This window comes from Varanus komodoensis, unplaced genomic scaffold (genome assembly GCF_004798865.1).
Source record: "Varanus komodoensis strain SLA01 unplaced genomic scaffold, ASM479886v1 scaffold1, whole genome shotgun sequence".
NCBI classification, from domain to species: domain Eukaryota; kingdom Metazoa; phylum Chordata; class Lepidosauria; order Squamata; family Varanidae; genus Varanus; species Varanus komodoensis.
Window position 1 is genome coordinate 54,098,626 of NW_025335268.1, and position 18,643 is coordinate 54,117,268.

An 18,643-nucleotide genomic window follows, 5' to 3' on the forward strand; every position below is an offset into this window, starting at 1 on the left:
AGAGACAGAGGCAGCTGAACTATGGGGTAGTGAGAGAAAAGGAAGGCAAGTCCACAGAGGGGTTCAGACAGAACTGTAGCAATGGAGTACTGGAAGACAGAGAGGGAGATGAGAGAATACACTATCAGGTGAAGACTTAAAAGGCAGATTAACAGAGAATGGATTAAAAGGAAACACGCTTAGAATTGCAGTAAAGATATATGTCTCTTCCATGCTTGATGTCCTGAAGTTTTACTTGGCTCAGTAAAATTAAACTGTGGCTCTCGACATGTCTTGAATTGTGCACCTATGCTCGAGAAGGCTTTGGCGATGACATTTTCTTCCTCTCCTGTTCTCACAAGCTTCCCACCCTGCCCCCAACTGCTCCAGTGGTATCAGTTCAACAGCACGACCCGTCAGAGCTGGTAACCAGCATTGGGTTAAGGTGTGCCTGGCTTCCAGAGCAGCCCTTTCCCTGAAGTGCTGTTTACAGGTGAAATAGGGATGGTATTGCTGGCAGAGCTGCTTGCTTACTTGACTGAAGGCAGCTAAGAGCAAATGAAACAGAAACATGGCAATATTTGGCTTCTCGCTGCCTGTCTTCCTGATTTGCTTTCATCTCGGTCAGTGCTGCTGGAGTCCTGATGACTTTGTGGGTGCCAGCTCTCCCGGAGATATTGTCATCGGAGGCTTGTTTGCAATTCATAGCAAAATGTTGCATTCCGAAGAAAAGCCCCTGAAACCTGTGATTGGCAATTGTGCTGGGTGAGTAACAAGAACTATGTAATAGAGTAAGATGGCATGGAAAGGAATGGGGCCACTCAAAACAAAAGGAAAGGGAATCTCTACATGTTCTGCTTTTTTGAAAGACTGTATTAAAGGATTACTTTGATATAACTGTCAAATGAAGTATGTGCTTGTGTGAAGTGGTGGGGATTTTCCACAGCAATCATATGCGTGGAAAGTCTATGGTGATCTTGTGGTCTTTATAAGTTATTAATAAAATAAAATCTGCCTATCTCTTTAAAAATAAATATTCTAATACTGCAAAGCTATATCCAGTTTCCTCTGAGAAGTCAGTGGGACATACATTTGAGTACACATTACACAATCATGCTGTAAGACTGTATTGTTATGTACACTTACCCGAAAGTTAATCCTGTTGAATTTAATGGAACTGGCTTTAAGTAAACATGTATAGGATTGCACTGCAATCATCTTATTGGCTATTGGCTATTGGTTTATACCTCTTTTACAGTATAGGGTTAACCACTGCATTTTGATGACTCCTGTGACGGCAGATTAATACGGCATGAAGTATTTTACATATCTGGAATCTGGTTTGTATTGGCTTTCTCCTGAATTGTACCAAGTATTCAGCATTTTAACTTTGAGTGTGCTAAAGCCTAACAGTGCCATTCTCTACTTGCCTACTCAGAAGTAAGTTCCACAGAGTTCAATGGGATTTGTTTAGTCATTTAGATTGCATCCTAAATGACTTAGCCATTCTCACTAAGAGGAACTACAGTGGTAAGGCCATTTTTGACACAGAATGACAGGTTTTAGAAAGTACAATTGTCTGTTATTTAGATGGGATTCCCTTTTCTATCATATGTACAAGAGAAAGTCCTTATATTGCATATCCCTACTATTATTTATGTAAGTCAACCTTTTAAAGGAGCAACCTAAAAGACAGTTGAATTATTTTCCTCAGACTCTTTACATTACTGTAGATCTGCCACAGTAAATATGACAACTCCCAAAGGAAGCAATTTTGGGGATGCAGCACATCTGCTATTAAGAGAGGTGTACAAGTTATCCAGAAAGGTTTCGAAGCTATAGCCACAACTTTGCATCTAACTGGAGCTTTCACTGCACAGAGAACTTTTAGTACCATCTGCCTTTCAACAAAATATTCTGTCAGCACAGGGACATGTCTGAATGACTGAGTTAGAAAAACTTGGCAGAACAGCATGGTAATTCATTACATGTCAGTAAGTGGACATCACCACCCAATTCTGGAAGAAAAGGTTGAGCTTCTTGATTTCTTTGCTCAGTGAATCATCAGAATGAAAAGAAAAATAGATGGGGGTAGCCTTCATCGTCAGTCACCTCAATTCAAATTTATCCTCAGTATCCACAATTCTTTCCCCCTTTCTAAACCCATGAACACTTTAAATGGGTTGGTTCGCTAGTTAAGGAATGAATTAGGATTGCAGTCCTAGCTCTCATTTATGACTATTCATGCACTCCTTATGGGGAGGCTGGAGGGTTATTTATGCCATCCTGAATTTTGTGGAGGTAGAGAATCATGCAAATGAAGCTATTACATAACATTCCAGGAAACAGATCAGGCCCTCAGTCATAGGGCTCTTGCACAGCAGTACAAAGCAGATCAATGGTACAACACCTGTCTTGCAGGTGGAAAAGTCGTAGTTTCAGTCCCCAGTATCTTGAATTGAAGAGCAACCCCACTTGAAAACTACTTCCAAGCAGTATAGACAATACTGAGCTAGATGACTTGCTGTATGGTAGCTTCCTCTGAACCTTTTTCTAAAGGCACTGAGGAGCCAAGTAGATAGAAGCAGCATCAGAACCATAGGCAGCATTAAGGCCAGGCATGTTGGGCACCAGCCAAGGGCCGTGTGGGATTGCACCTCCTCTTTAGCCTTGCTACCTGCTTGTTCACCTGCCTCTCACAGTTTTGGATAATAGTATGTGCCATTGTGCAAGATGTTGCTTCCTAGGTGTTCAGGGTACTTCACAACATTTTTTTTATAAATTTGGTCTGTGGTAGGGCTCTCCAGCATCCCTGTGTCTGCCCCAGGTTTGGACCATGCTTTATGCATGTAACTGAGAAGATGGGCAAAAATGAGAATGTATTGCTTTCCCATTGGGTGGGATAGCCCAGTTAGTCATGAAAAATATCAACCCAGATAGGCATGAGTATCCAGTTTCAGTTGGGTTTGTGGTGGAGTGGACTGGCAGGGAAAGCTTTTCCAGAGCAGCAAGAGGGAGTAAGGAGGTTCCCTTCCACTCCTGGCAGGAGAAAGGCCCCAGGATGGGACTCCGGTTGATTCTGGTGGAGAAGTGCCTTGAGAGCTTTCGTGCAGTGGCAGAAAGCCCCACAGACATGGACCCAAAGGAAGGAAGCCCTAAGAACAGAACTACTCATATCATCTAAGCAAGGTGACCCTGCTCAATGATAAGAGGGAGAAACTTGAATAAACAGGAGGACACCCTAGGTACTAGATTCTTGAAATTGTTCTGAAACTAAATTGTCACTCCTAGGAATGCTTGCACCACTATTTTTGTGAAAACAAGAGAGAATGGCCTGATTTGGACAACATATGATGGCTCATCATGGGTAATTTAACCCATGACAAGTCACAGTGTCTACAGGGGCCATTCTGCATATGCAATCCCAGCTTGGAGATTTTCTTGTTGTATGAACCTGGGTTATGCCACAGTTAAACAGTCTTCATGTCAGTACAGACCATGGATTACGTGAGGGTTGTTTTAGCCTCAGGTAACTCAGATTTTCTGGGATTACATGACAGAACAATCCCTGTGTGGGAAATGCATGTTGAAAATGGAGGCTACAAATGCCCTGCATGTATCATGACCTCACCATGAGCCAAATAGTCCACAGTCAGCAGTCAAGTCATGTGAACAGCTCCATTGAATGGAAATGTGTGGCTGCCCCCCCACCCATGAAGGCCCCAAAGGGTGCAACCACAGGCACCAAAAACAGTGCCCAATCAGAAGTGAAATGGTGTAACATCACCAAGAAGTTACAAATGGTGCTTCTACACTGAGGTCCCTTGTGCTATTCTGCCTTCTCCTCCTTGCTGGATTTTTGTGGGAATAGAAGAGCCGGAAAAACATGAGAGGTTTGCAAGTGGAAGAAAATATCAACTAGGCCCCTTTCTGAAATTCCATAACTGAAACAGGCCGACAGTGGGATACAAGTGCCTAGAATCACCAAAAAGTGAGACTCCTCACTTGTTGCTTAAATGTGTTGATGAAAGTCATATTCTTAGGATTTTGCCAAGTTAGAGCAACAGCTAAAGTTTTTGCACTGACAAAAATTCCAGCTTTTTTCCCCAAGTGTGTTCCCAAGCAAGGAGATAGAGACTCAAAGATATCTTGAAGCTAATGTTTTTTTTAAATTTTATATGAGAAATTGAGTTTTTTGAATAGAAATGGCCAAATTGGGGTGGGGGGGAGGTCATTTGGTGAAAGGGGAAGTGATTGTGGAATTTTGATTCAGCAAACAGTTTGTGTGCTTTAAAGTCTTGCTTAATCTGTTGATTTATGTCTTTCACAGGAAGAAGTATTATTCTTTTAAGAAGGGTCTGGGGAAGGGTGTGGTCTTGTGAGATTGAGATGGGAGAGAGTTAATGGGACCAGAATTTCTGCAAAACTTCCTTAATAGCCAATTACAAAGCTGCAAGGCTCATCTTAGGTTAGGGAAACTTCTGCTAAACTGCCCAAGAGGACTAAGAGATGGTTAGAGAAAATAACTCTTCCATATTTCCCACCCCATGTCCAGAGGAAGGGCTGAGTTAGCAGTGAGTGGAAAACAATAGAGTCCATTTGGGGGGGGGGGAGCAAAAACAGAGAGCTATGTTTTAGGGCTTTCTAAGCTAAAATTTTGGGATAATGTTTGCCTTTCACTGTAGACCTCACATGGAACAATGGATATCAGTCAGAGCAGCTTTCTCCAACTTAGTGCTCTCCAGATATTTGAGACTACAACTGCCAGCATTCCTGACCCTCATCTATGCTAGCTGAAACTGATGGGAGTTGAAGTTACTAGTCATGATGGCTGTATGTTACCTCCAATATGCAAGACTGTATCAGTTGCTGAGGAACACATCTGGGTGGATTTTCTTATTCTCAAGCCCAAATTGTAGTTTTCTCATGGGCAACTGGTTAGCCTATGAGACTAAGTCTAATCCAGCATGGAACGTCTAGTGTTCCTGTGAAGTCCAAAATATCTGAAGGGATCCAGGTAGGAGGAAGCTGTGCTAGAGGGTTTGAACGTATGGAAAAGCCCAACTTAGACTATACATTTGTAAACAAACTCCAGTCTTTCCCAATGCATAAGTCTCCAGTGATCACCTTCTATAGGAAACCAGGCCTGGGTAACTATTGCATCCATGGACCTCTTAACCAAGTGGGGCAAGTATAAGCATATATATTAGAGGAAAATGTGAATAATATTGACCCAAAGGTGCCAGCTATGTGTACAACTTGCTGGAGCTGCAATTGGCTCCTGGCTCCGCACTCCAGGATGCACTGGAGAAGTGAAGGCATAGCTGCCTCACAGGCTTCAGGGGAGCCTTCGGGTGCACGTGGAAGGCACACGCTCATTCTGGATGGTGCCATGCATCTTCCATTGAATAACTGTGATGCTTCTCTTGACAGCTTTGAAGTCCAAGTGTTTCTCCAGAGCCTTGCAATGGTGCACGCTATTGAAACCATCAACAACTCAACACTCTTACCTGGAATTAAGCTGGGCTATGAAATCTACGACACTTGTGCAGAGGTCACCAGAGCAATGGCCGCTGCTCTGCGCTTCCTCTCCCAGTTCAATGCTTCCAAAGACCTAGTGGAATTCAGGTGTAACTATTCAGACTATACACCCAGAGTAAAAGCTGTTATAGGCGCCACCTATTCAGAAGTGTCCATGTCCGTTGCACGGATACTGAATTTGCAGCTAATACCACAGGTAGGTCACTTTGGAAAGTTATTCTCCTTTTCAGCCATAAGATCATATTCAGCAATATCTTAAGTGACTGAATCATTCGATAAAATACTTGAAAGCAGAATGTGGTACTGCATGAGCTGGGATTGGTTATTACAGCAACATCGAGATCCCAGGAAAGGGGCAGAACTATAAAGAAAGAATGAGCTGCATATTTACATCTTGGTCACTATATTTCTAGGTGACATACATTTCCAGCAATGTCTTTTGCACGCACATGAGATTGCAGATTTACTATCCGAGTCTGTCCGCATCTGCTCCAAAATAAGCCCACTGAGTAAGCTGAGTTTACTGCCAAGTCAAGAGATACAGGATTGCAGCCTTGGTCTTTAGAATGCCAAGGAGTTTATTAGAAAATATCTCCTAGAAAAGATCAAAGTTAATCCCAACAAGCAGGAAAAGCACACAGCACATTCCTCCTGTGGCTGTTCCACGTCAGACTGCAAGTAGGGGGTTATCATCTGTAAATATTCTTCCATGCAAAAATTCTTTGAAAGCTAGCATGTCAGGGAAGAAATATGCAGCACACTCACAAAGCGGCCAAGGAGGACAGCAAACATCCCTCATGGCAAAGACACAAACACAAGTAAGGATTCACAGTAAGCAACCCTGGCATGAAATGCTTCCACTTATTAATGTCCCGTTTACGGCAAGTAGCATGCCAAATGATTTTGAAAGGAAGCATTCATTCCTGTAGTCACTGCTGTTTCATGTAAGTGCAATAAAAAAACCACAAAATCCTGGATTGAAAGATTAGATGCAGATTATTAAATATGGTTAATAATTCCCCAAAGGGGATGTGTACATTTCATCCAGAGCACATGGAGGATCCTCTGAGTTTTTCAACGTAAAGCTGTTTATCAGCGAATTCTGGTTTTGCAATTATCATGTTTTCCCTGCTCTAGAAAAAACTTTCTGGAGGCATTCTTTAGACTCAGCTATCTGTACAACCTGTAGACAGCCATGAATAGGGAAACTGTGCACAATAAGTGCCTCCCGTAGAAAAGCCCTAAATTATTCCGTATCAGGTTTGCCTCATGTGCTGGGCAGTTTATATGCAGTAGCCTGCTATAGAATCAGGAGACTTTCCCACACCACAGACATGGCACAGCCCTAAGAAAAGCTCTGTGGCTGATTTAAACGTGTTATTCAGACTGCAGCCCTATTAGCTAGGAAGAAGTAGGAATGATGTACTTTCTGTCCATGAGTGCACATGGACAGAGTCACCCTGACTCTCTGCAAGGTGAGCTGATGTACCAGGACGTCTTGCTGGGCAGTCAGCTGCATCCACTGAGTTGCAACGTGCTTCAGCCTTCAGTGATAGGGTGAATCTAACCTTTAAATGGAATAGAAATGAGACCAGTTGTTGCAGCCATTCAAGTGGCTTTCGAATAGCTGAGCCTGACCATCTAAACTGATGTCTCTGTGTACTAAACAAAACACCACATTAGCCCAGAAGTTTTCATTCACTGGAATGAGTGTTTTTTCAGATGGCTGACCTTGGACAACCCTTTCCACATCTACCCAGAGAACCGTCATGTGTTCTAGATGATTCGGACATGTCCTCCACTGCCAAGGGTCATGCGAGGATCTGGCTTGTCATCTTTAAGCTCACCGCTACTCTGTGCAAACCGAGAGTGAACGCCAAGGAAAAGAATTAGAGATCTTTTCTCAGATTAGGGGTTTTCGATCTTAAAACATTGTTCACACAGCAGGGTTTCACTCATCACCAAGTGAGACCATCTGCCTCTGGCTCCAGGGTCCTTCCACGGAAGTGTGAAGTCTTGCTAACCATCCTAAAGTATCACTGGAGTTCAGTGGGGTCCATCCACCAAGTATATGATCAGCAGGGAAGGGGAGCAGTTCCTGGCTTGTAGGAAATCCTCTGGTGTGCACGAGAAGAACTTTGCTTGAAAATCACAGCCTAGATGGATAATCCCCACGCTGGAAGGGTGCGAGTGGATTGGCGGATTATCTCTACACAAATGTGCTGCAGTTGTTCAGCCTCCCTCAATCCAACCTGGTGCCTTCCAGATGCTTGGGACTAGAATTCCCATGAGCCCCAACCCTTGGCAATGTTGGGTGATGCTGGTATGAATACAGAAGGACATGGTCGTGAGTACGGAGCAGGGCGTTTTAAGTGCTGTCTAATGGAGCTTGTAGCAGAGCATGGGTTTTTTTGTTTCTTTGATTGGATTGAGTCTTTGATAGGTCAGTAAGTAGCCCCAGTGTGTTTTACTCTACGGCAGCAGAGGGTCTCCAGCATAGCCATCATCCACTAAGGGGAGAGGCTAGCTCATGGTGCATCAGGGCTGCAGAAGGTGCGTTATATTCACCTTGGCTTCACAAAAGCATGGGGTGCTAATTTGCAGCCGCTGCTGCTGCTGCTTGGTGCTCAGCCCTTCCAGGATAAACTCTCGTGATTCCCCTGGCACAGAGTTGTTCCCAGTTTCTGTCACTAAACTGCTTTGTCACTTCCGCAGGTGAGTCACGCGGCCACGGCAGAAATCCTTAGTGATAAAGTCCGCTTCCCCTCTTTCCTGCGCACGGTGCCCAGTGATTCCTATCAGACCAAGGCCATGGCACGGCTGATCCACAGGTCAGGGTGGAACTGGATCGGCATCATCGCCACGGACGATGACTTTGGGCGCCTTGCCGTGGAGAGCTTTGGCTTGCAGGCCATGGCAAACAACGTCTGCATCGCGTTTAAAGAAATGCTGCCAGCTTATCTCTCGGACAGCACCATTCATGGCAAAATTAATCAAGCCCTTGAGAAGATTGTCAAGGAAACCAGGGTAAATGTCATTGTTGTCTTTCTGAGGCAATTCCACGTAATGAGACTTTTCAGAAAAGCAATTGAAAGGAACATAAATAAGACCTGGATTGCAAGTGATAACTGGTCAGCAGCTGTCAAGATTAGCACTATTCCAAATATCAGTCGCCTGGGGAAAGTAGTTGGATTTACATTCAAAAGTGGCAACATGTCATCTTTCCACAAGTTCTTGAGCAATCTACATGCAACCCCGACTGGAAACAACACGTTCTCAAGGGAATACACCATGCTCATGTCAACATGCTCACATATAAATGATCAGGATCTGAGCAAGTGCATTTCTAATTATTCTGTCGAGAGATTGCTACAAAACTGCACTAGACCAAACAGCCAGCTTTGGAGGGAGGAATTTCTCATTGCCAATATCGAGCCAGGATTTATCCACAGCACTATGCTTGCTGTCCGTGCAATTGCAAATGCCATTCGGAATCGATGCAAGGACAGAAACTGCGAAGACCCATATGCCTTTGCCCCCTGGGAGGTAGGGTTTTATCATGCTTCTCATCAGTACATGCATCTTCCTGAATGCCCCCGTCTCTGTATCTCTTCTTGCCTTATATTGCCATACACAGACCAGTGGCCAAGTGGGCACTGACTTTTCCAATATAGATATTTAAGTTCCTCTTGCAACCTATTTCAAACATGATGTAAAATCATGTACAAATAATATAAAGCATCATGAAAAGCCTTTGCAAGATTGAAATAAACTTGCTGAAATCTATACAAGTATAATCTCCAACATTAAAAACGGGCTTTTCTAAGAAACTCTTTAACTTCTTATTGAAAAGCCATAGGAATAGAAAATATTAATACTAACTTTAAAATGGTGTTATGCTACCTAGATCTGGTGTGGTATAGTGGTTAGAGTGTTGGGTTGGGACCTGGGAGAGCCAGGTTCTTCTAGTCCTCACTCATTCACTGGGTGGCTTTGGGCCAGTCACTCACTCTCAGCCTAAGCTTCTGAAAATATCCTGGAGAGGAAGAAGATTATGCAAACCACTTCATGTTAATTGCAGGGGGGAAAGAAGATAGAAAAATAAATAGTAAAGAAGTTAATGGGATGGGTGGGAGTGGTGGGGGAAATTATGATTCCTACTTGAATACATGAGACAACTGGCACTGAAAGAAAGTGACTCACTTAAGGCCACTCCCAATGAAAACGTGACTACAAAACATTTGGCCTGTATTTCGCAGCTGCAGCCAGCCCTAAGAAACGTTGGCTCTTTTGCCTATGGTGGTGATAAACAACCAAGGGGTTTCTTTTCTTCCTTCTGGCAATATTTCTACCCAACATTTGATGCTATGAAATGGCTGCTTTGGTGCTAACTTTCATACTGCACATTGTAAGATAGTACAGGGTGGGGCAAAAGTAGGTATACTTTTGGGTCATGTTTATTCTCTTGGGTGCTCAGAATGTTCTCCATCAGTGCTGCAGCGTGCCTGGAGCTTGTCCACAATACTGTGCTACAAATTCTGGTTAGTACTCATGTTGGTAAATGCTTGCGAAGTGCAGTCCTACGATTTGTCCACTGTGTGAGGTCCTCCATGACCCGAGCAGTGCTGTATACCTACTTTTGGCCCACCCAGTATATGCCAAATTCTATGGGTGGTTGAGCCTTTCATGATGCTAGTGAGTCAGCTGCATCCTAGTGGAGTTTGGAACCAGATACCGCTGCGATGATGAGAGGTACCTGACCATATGGTAGCAATCACAGGACAAAATACAACATTGTGCAAGCAGGCTGCATCTGCACACTGGGACTTCCTATGTCTGTCCTCCCCTGCAATACCCCAACGTGCTCCAAGAGATTCTCCTAGCCTCTAAAGCAGACTTCAGGGGGACTCCAGGGAAGAGCGGAAATCACACTCCACCATTCATGTGTTGGAAGTCATTCCATCAGCAGGAGAAGTTAAGTCTTTGATCTAGTGTACATGTTATAACACAACTAATTCTGTTCTTCTGGAAGAATTTTTCATGAGAACCCAGGGTACATCCCTAAGAACACACTATAAGACGTGCTTCTATCTGTTGTATGAAAATAATAATAATTGTCATGGCATTTGCCGAAGAATTCTGGGTTTGATATTATGCTGAGGGTATTGATAAGTCTTTTTAAAAGATTGCTTAGCTTCACGCCCAGTGTGAACTACTGATAGCCTTTTCCTCAGCATCGTATTGAGTTACAGATCTGCTCCCAAGCTTAAATCTGCCATGTCACTGCACATTTATCAAGGCAAAGTGTTTCAAGGCATACATAATACAACAAAACCAAGTGTTAGTTTTTGAAAAGGTGAAAGACTGAAGGATCAAGGTGGTTCTTCAAAGGCAGCTATCCTTGAGATTGCCCAGAGCTGATTATTTGCATATATGAGCAGGCTACTGGGGCAATTCAAATGAAACTGGTTTTCATGCAAGTACTTGACTATGCTGACTCTAAATAATTTGTCTGTTTACTTAGTTAATATGTAGCTACCACTGGCATAATACTTCACAATCTCCTAGCAAGCCAACATAATGATCTTCTGGAGAATGCCTTTCAAAGAGAGAAAAGGCATTGCTAACTACTCTGCCACGTGAATATCCCACCCTTCAGCTGGCTTCAGGAGCTGAATGTAAGGAGACCATTATTCTGTCTCAGAGTCGACTGAAACTCTGTGCCTTTGGCATGGGTGGAATATCGTTGCCTGCTGGCCCATGAAGTAGGAAAGACACAGAAGAAACAGGGGCAGAGAGAAGGTAGACAACTAAACTGGGATGGACATTTTTTGGGCAGAAATTTTCTCTGTGTTTTTTTCTTAAAGTTGTTTTCTTGTCAGACAAACAGTGGCGCTCCCTGACCACAGATGATCCTCTATCGTTCTTTGACCTTCTGTGATGGAAGGGAGAGTTTTGTTGCCTGGGCAGACTGAAGAAGTTGACACAGACACTGGGAGGCAGCAGGAAAGGGCTGGAGGAAAGCCCTGTGCACCATGCTTCCAAAATTAGCTACATACCTTCCAAGAGAGTGGAGAGTGTTGACCACTCACCATGTTTAAGGAAGATCCAGTGGCCAGGCCAGTCAGCTTTTGTGCATATGTTGCCCTCTCGTCCTTCACCTCAGGAATCAGCTTGTATTGGGATGCCCCGTTTGTTCTTGTTTGAGTGTATGTGAGAGAGAATGAATGACAGTCAGTGCTGGAAGGCCAAGGAGTTTAGAGGACGTGACAAAGGACAATGGATAGCACTTTTTCACACCTTCCAAAATGGTAGAATTACACAGGGCTCATCCAATGGAATTAATTGAACATTATTGCAGGTTGATAGAAACCATATTTCTTCATAATGCATAATTAGTTGATGGTGATCATGGTGCTGATACACTTATGGAATTGCATAAGCTGCAGTGATTAGCATTAACCCTCTAGATGGCCTAGCAGAAGGCTTAGTCCATTTCATGGAGATTGCTGGATTACAGTCAAACCAGGGCCACCCAGGGGTGGAGGGGAAGGCAGGGATAGTTTTGGTAGGCTTAGGGGACAAAACATGCTCAGGAGGAAGAACAGGAAGCAAACAAACAAGCTGGATATGGCTCACTGAGGACTGAGCGTGCTTTGTGGCCATGGAACGCTGAGTATCTATTGCAGGGGAAGGGAAATGGAATGGCTGAGGTCCTGTAAGTGGGACAGGAGCATGTTGCAGTCCCACTTACTATCCATGAATGGAGTGCAATGCTGAATACCAGTTGCTGGAGGGAAAACTATGGGAAGGTTGTTGCTGCCCTGTCCTGCTTGTAGAAGCTTCCAACCTGGAGGCATCTGGCTTGCCATGGCTCAAGACAGGATTCTGGACAAGATGGGCTTTTCATCTCATCCAAGAAAGCTCTTCAAATATTTTAATTGGCTAGCTGCTCTCTGAAACAGAATGATGGATGAAATGGATCCTTGGTCTGATGTGCTAAGGTGATCGTGATGCTTTCATTTGTTGTTGTGTTTGCACTCACTTAGGCCATTTCAGGCAAAACTGTAAATCTGTCAGTGCCGAGCTGCCCTGGTGTTTTGTCAATCAGTGACTCACAGCTTTGCCTGTGAACTGGGTCTGAGGTGATAGGAATGGTTTGTTTAAAGAGTAATCCACTTTATTTATGGTTATTACATTCATATGCTGCCTTTTTCCCTCTTGCAAGGCAGCTTACGTGATCCTCCTCCTCCTCTTTGTTTTATCTTCACAACAACCCTGTGCAGTCAGTTAGGCGAAGAGCCAGCAATTGGCGCAAAGACACCCAATGAGCTTCATGGTGAGCAGAAACCAGAACCCAGATCTCCCAACTCCAGTCCAACACACGAACCACTACGCCACAGCGGCTCTTACATAATTTAATCTGATATTATGCTGAACAAACAAGCCAATCTATTATGTGAGCACTCCTTTAGTGAGCCTAGTGTGGAGTCTAAGAACAAAAGTGTGTGGCTTTATTTCAGTGGTGCCGCATTTGCTACAGGAGAGAGTTGTCTTGGCTTTAATTATTTCATTAGAAGAAAAGCTTGACAGGCACATTTGTGCCTGTACCTTGATCTTGTCTGAGAAATTCCCTTAATTTCCTGCCCTCCCTCCTCTCTAATTTATTATTGGGGAAGCACATTCACAAGTGGTTCTTGGGAGTGCTATTCATGCTCATAATGGAGTGTGAACTTGAGCTGGAAAGAAGGTGGGGCATGAATCTGAGTGCAATTCTGCCTTTGCACTGAGTGAGACCAACCAGATCGAAGTCTCTGCAGAACAAGTAATAACAGGCAGAAAGCCTTTGCTGTTTCCATTTCTATCAGCCATGTTTTCTTTACATGATATGATTCCGGTTGTCCAGACAAAATCATGAGTGCAGTGGCCTCCATAAGAAGCATTGTTTTCTTAACTATAGCCATAGAAATCCTGAACATTGATATTACATGGTAATGACATTGTAATTGTAATTGAAATTACACTGTAATTGTAAATGTGACTGTGTGGTATACATCTTCCATAAGTGCCATTGACAGCATCATGGTTCCCTTTCATCACTGCAGTTGCTGGAGGAGCTTAAGGAAATCCGTTTCACTGATAATGAAAGGGAAGTCTATTTTGACTCTCAAGGAGACATCACTACAGGCTATGACGTTCTACTCTGGAAAGAAATCGATGGGCGGATGGTGATTACCAATATGGCAGAATATGATCTAGAGAAAGATGACTTCATTTTTGCAGACAAGGAAGATGAAATTGAATTCATGAACCTAAAGGTATCTCGACAGTTGTAAACCCAACGGGACTTGACCAAAAGCTGCTCTAAGGCACCACTAGTAACTGCTGCGACTGGCACATCCAAGTCCAGGAGATACCCCAAGTCATGCACTTGAACCTTCAGGGGGAGTGAGCCCAAACTTCCATTGAGATCCACAGATTTTCCCACCCCAGAACTGTCTTACAGCCTCAGCTTACTTGTCCTGATCCATCATAAAACTACCTCCAGAAATCTGCTCTGGATTTCCACAGCATCCCTGAGACTAATTGGAGGAACATGAAGGAAAACATCTGCATATTGTTGGCATTTCACTCCAAGCTTCTAGAATGTCTATGCCTGTGTATGTGTGTGTGTGTGTGTGTGTGTGTGTGTGTGTGTGTGTGTGTTAGACATGCATGCCTATGATAAGAGGCATAGGGGACAAAGGCCATGAGGTGGAACAGGAGTTCCGCAGCACCACCCTCTAGTTATATTCTTCCTGCCTAGACCCACAGCCCCATTCTACCATGGTTTGACATCCCAGAAGGATTCCATGGTAGGTGGTATCAGACTATTGAGAGGTTCAGGAAAACTTGGGTTTCTCTAGAAGTTTATCTACTCCTTGGTGAAAATTGTCAATCAAAGTGACTAAGCCTATTTTGGTCCTTAAACCAAGGTGCAAACAAGACTGGAATTTAAATAATCAATATCATCCAATTCCTACTAACCAATTTCTTCCTATTAACCACGTCCTACTGCTATTCTATTCCTTCCTGACTGATTTCTCCAACTGATTTCAACGAAACCTACATGTAACAAACTCAGCCTGGACTGGACACTTTGGTTTGTCTCTAGCATAAGGCAAACAAAACATTCTTTGTATCTAATTCTTCCGCAAGCTATTTACACTAGTGGCATGCATTCAGTCAAAATGTTGTGCAAGCAAAATACAGGTTACATTAGACAATATCAATGCATCACAATACAGGCATAAGATTTTTTAAAAGTATTGTCCCAAAAAGGCTGCTGAGAGGAACCATAATTCAGTGGCAATGCTCTGAGGAGAGAACAGAGGCTCACCGGTTGACATTTAGTTTTACATTTCTTTATTTTATAATTTTGTTTCCTGCCTATTGCCTAAATAATTATTTATATACTGCCAATACATCAACAAACGAACAATTCATGCTTTGCACGCAGATGGTCCCAGGTTTAGTCACAGGAAGGATCTGATAGCTAGTAAGATAGCTATCTGAGCCCCTGCCATATCTTAGTCCATCTCACTTAAGTCACACTCATTTCAGTGGGCTTGCGCTAAATCAGGCTAACGCTGGATAAAGGTAAAGGTTCCCCCATGACATTAAAGTCCAGTCATGCCTGACTCTAGGGGGCGGTGCTCATCTCCCTTTCCTAGCCGAGGGAGCCAGCGTTTGTCCGCAGACAGTCTCCGTGGTCATGTGGCCGGCGTGACTAAACACCGAATTGCACAGAACGCTGTGAACAGTGTAACACTGGATACCTCCCAATAAAGAGCTAGAGAGGTGGACAAACATTCTGGCAACGTGCTGCTTGATTATTTAAGCTGGCAGAGTTGGATGATAGAATAAGTGTAAATAATTTAAAATAAAAGATGCAATTAGCCAGTGATTATAGGTGAGATTTAAGGATTTGTTTGTATCTTTGACTTTGCAGAATGTCCAGTCCAAATGCTCCAGGAAATGCCGTCCGGGACAGGTGAAGAAAGTTTCTGCAAGCCCACATACCTGCTGCTATGAGTGTATAAGCTGCCCAGAAAACTACTACACTAACCAATCAGGTGGAGGATCCAAATACTTAGCTTTACACAAACAGAATATTAGACTCTTTAAAAATGAGGCAAGGTGTTATTTAAAGCAGTGTGGTGGGGTTGGTGGGGTAGCCAAGAGTGATGGGGATGTCGCATTGTCTGCCTATTCATTCTCAGGATGCAACTGTGCTCAGGGGAGATCTTCAAAAATTCGAAATAAGCTCTTATGACAGCTCCAGGAAGAACCTGCTGCTATGCCTGGGCTAGGGAAATGGGAAATGGTGCAAGATAATGATGCCCTTACCATCTCCAGCTAGATTGCTTTTGACTCTGCGAGATATGGCTTGGCAGAAGGGGAAGAGAAGGCTAGACATTGCGGAGGCGGGGGAGGGCAGAGGTGAAATTGAAACAATCAAGTTTTCTTTCAGAGGGCTTTTGTTTGAATTTTAGCTGCCAATTTTAAGCTGGAGAAATGTTCGTTTAACCTAGGGTCTGAGAGTTAGATATAATCTTTTGTATGATTGCATTATTGTTGTTCTAAAAACATTATTTATTCTAAGTTGCTTGAAAAGTGATGCTATTCAGAAGCTAAAATGTATAATTATAGGCTATTATTTATTGTTCCTTCAAGCCAAAAATGCTTCCCAAAGCAAAAAACAAAACAAAAAAGACAAATCCAACCATGGTTTGTTATAATGCATCAAGATTGTAGACTAAACTTCCCTGTGGATTTAAATGAGACTTGAATCACTGATAGGGACTAATTTTCAAGAAATCATTTTCTCTCTCTCTGTCCAGATATGGATTACTGCATTTTGTGCAACAACAGAACCCACTGGGCTCCTGTGAACAGTTCGACGTGCTACCGGAAGATGGTTCAGTACCTCAACTGGAATGACTGGTTTGCTGTTCTGTTACTGGTTCTCTCTGCTCTCGGGATTGTGCTGATTTGTGCTATTATCATAATATTTACCAGAAACGTGGACACTCCGGTCGTGAAGGCATCGGGTGGCTTGACCGTGTGCTACGTCATCCTGCTCTGTCACTTCCTCACATTCGTCAGCACGGGCTTTTTCATCGGCAGGCCCAAACCTTACAAGTGCAAAACCCGGCAGGCTCTCTTTGGCATAAGCTTTGCTCTCTGTGTTTCATGCATTTTGATCAAGTCCCTGAAAATTTTGCTGGCCTTCAGTTTTGATCCCAAGTTACAAAAATTACTGAAGAGCCTCTACAAGCCTGTTCCCATTGTGTCTCTTTGCACTGGGGTTCAGGTCTTGATCTGTACCGTCTGGATCACGGTCCGAAGCCCTTTTGTGGAGGAGAACTTCTCCATTCGGAGAGTTATCATCCTGGAATGCAATGAGGGTTCAGCAGTGGCCTTGGGGATCATGTTGGGATATATAGCACTTTTGGCCTTCATATGCTTTATATGTGCCTTTAAGGGCAGAAAACTCCCTGAGAACTACAATGAAGCCAAATTCATAACCTTTGGCATGCTCATCTACTTCATTGCCTGGATTATCTTTATCCCTGTCTACACGACGACGTTTGGCAAATACTTGCCAGCTGTCGAAATCATTGTCATTCTAATATCCAACTATGGGATCCTGTGCTGCACATTCTTCCCAAAGTGCTATATCATCCTGTATAAGCAAGAAGCAAATACCAAATCGGCCTTCCTGAAAATGCTTTACAACTATTCGTCCAAGAGTGCCGGGAGCCTCAGTGTCAACCAAGGTTCTTTGGACTCTAAGAATGCGACCCCTCCGGCTTCCAGCACAGATGCTTGCTGTAATACGATGGGTGAGAAAAACTGGGTGAATGGTAGCTGCCATTTCCAAGCATCTGCATACAGGGAGGTCAGAGGGGAAGTACAGCCCATGAACATCACAGAGCCTGCCATACCAAGGAGAAGACTTTCTAGCATATGAGGAGGAGGTCCTTCCAGGACAAGGCCCCCATGCTAGATCTCTCCCCCTTTGGTCTTCCCCCAGGCACTGTTACTAGCACACAAGAGATGGAGGTCTGGTGGAAATGTTACACCGGTTTCCTGTAAACAATTCTTTGCAATGTGGGAACCAGCCTCAGGGTCGCAGGTTTATTTCCTTCCCTTCTCCTGTGGCTCTCCACCCCTTCTTTAGCAGTGGTTTGGTACAATAGGAGATCATCTGGGGCTCTTCAGATCTTTGTACTGTGGCCAATGTTAAGGGATTGTGTGAGCTGTCTCATTATCTGAAGTGCACACGTTACCTATGGCTGGTTTAGTATTCTATCTGTACCACTGCTAGCCATGGTTAATGCTACCCACAATTTCCAACATTGTTAGGATCTGAAACCGGAGCTTGGATTTAGATTGTAAACCCTGAATAAGAAGGAAACTGTTCAGCGTGAATCCAGGCATGATACAAGACTATGGTTAAGGGGTGAGGAGAAAACAATGGAAGGGAAGGGCAATGTATGTTATAGAAGGGAGGAGAGAATACGCATTCCTAATTTGCAAAATACCTTTAGAAATGTTGTTCCAGCTGCAGGCAACTATGGGGTGCAGAGTAATCATATTTGGAGCTGAAGAAACTGATGGTTCAGAACATTTCCCATAAGTGGCACACCAAACTCACTGCATAGAGTTAAGCACACTGATTTCAGTAGGTGCAATTTAAGTGAGTTTCAGTCTGTTTTGGATTGAAATCACCAAAGGGAAAGGAATGGCCAAAGAAAAACAGTCCATTTTTTCCCCAAAGGACAGGTTAAAGGCACTCTCCCCAGCAACAAAGAAATATCTGATCTGCCTAGATGTCATTGTGTACAATAAATGCCATAAATTAAAGGAATATGATCTCTTACCATATAAAAAGGAGAAAGATTGTTCTTAAAAGGCATATGAGAATTCCTAGGAGTTGCCTTGTAGGAGTATTAGCATTTTAGAAACCTAGTAGTAGCTCCTGAGGGTCTCATTAACAATAAGCATGAAGGAGATAGTTTAATTAGCCAACAGCATCTGCTACAACCTAGTACTCTCCAGATGTGTTGGACTGCAA

The 18,643-nt window shown here is 43.5% G+C and overlaps 1 protein-coding gene across 1 annotated transcript; it reads left to right on the forward strand.

Moving 5' to 3' along the window:
- The first annotated feature begins 550 nt into the window (after positions 1-550).
- GPRC6A (G protein-coupled receptor class C group 6 member A) lies at positions 551-17,536 on the forward strand. The gene is made up of 6 exons (XM_044449099.1): positions 551-744; positions 5,413-5,716; positions 8,236-9,066; positions 13,626-13,838; positions 15,512-15,635; positions 16,404-17,536. The coding sequence occupies exons 1-6, from the start codon at positions 551-553 to the stop codon at positions 17,534-17,536; spliced, it is 2,799 nt and encodes a 932-aa protein (XP_044305034.1).
- The last annotated feature ends 1,107 nt before the right edge of the window (positions 17,537-18,643 follow it).

Coding starts and splice junctions, on each gene's coding strand:
- GPRC6A (XM_044449099.1), top strand. CDS start 551: ATGGCAATATTTGGCTTCTCGCTGCCTGTCTTCCTGATTTGCTTTCAT. Junction 745..5,412: donor GTGATTGGCAATTGTGCTGG/GTGAGTAACAAG, acceptor TTCTCTTGACAG/CTTTGAAGTCCAAGTGTTTC. Junction 9,067..13,625: donor ATGCCTTTGCCCCCTGGGAG/GTAGGGTTTTAT, acceptor TCATCACTGCAG/TTGCTGGAGGAGCTTAAGGA.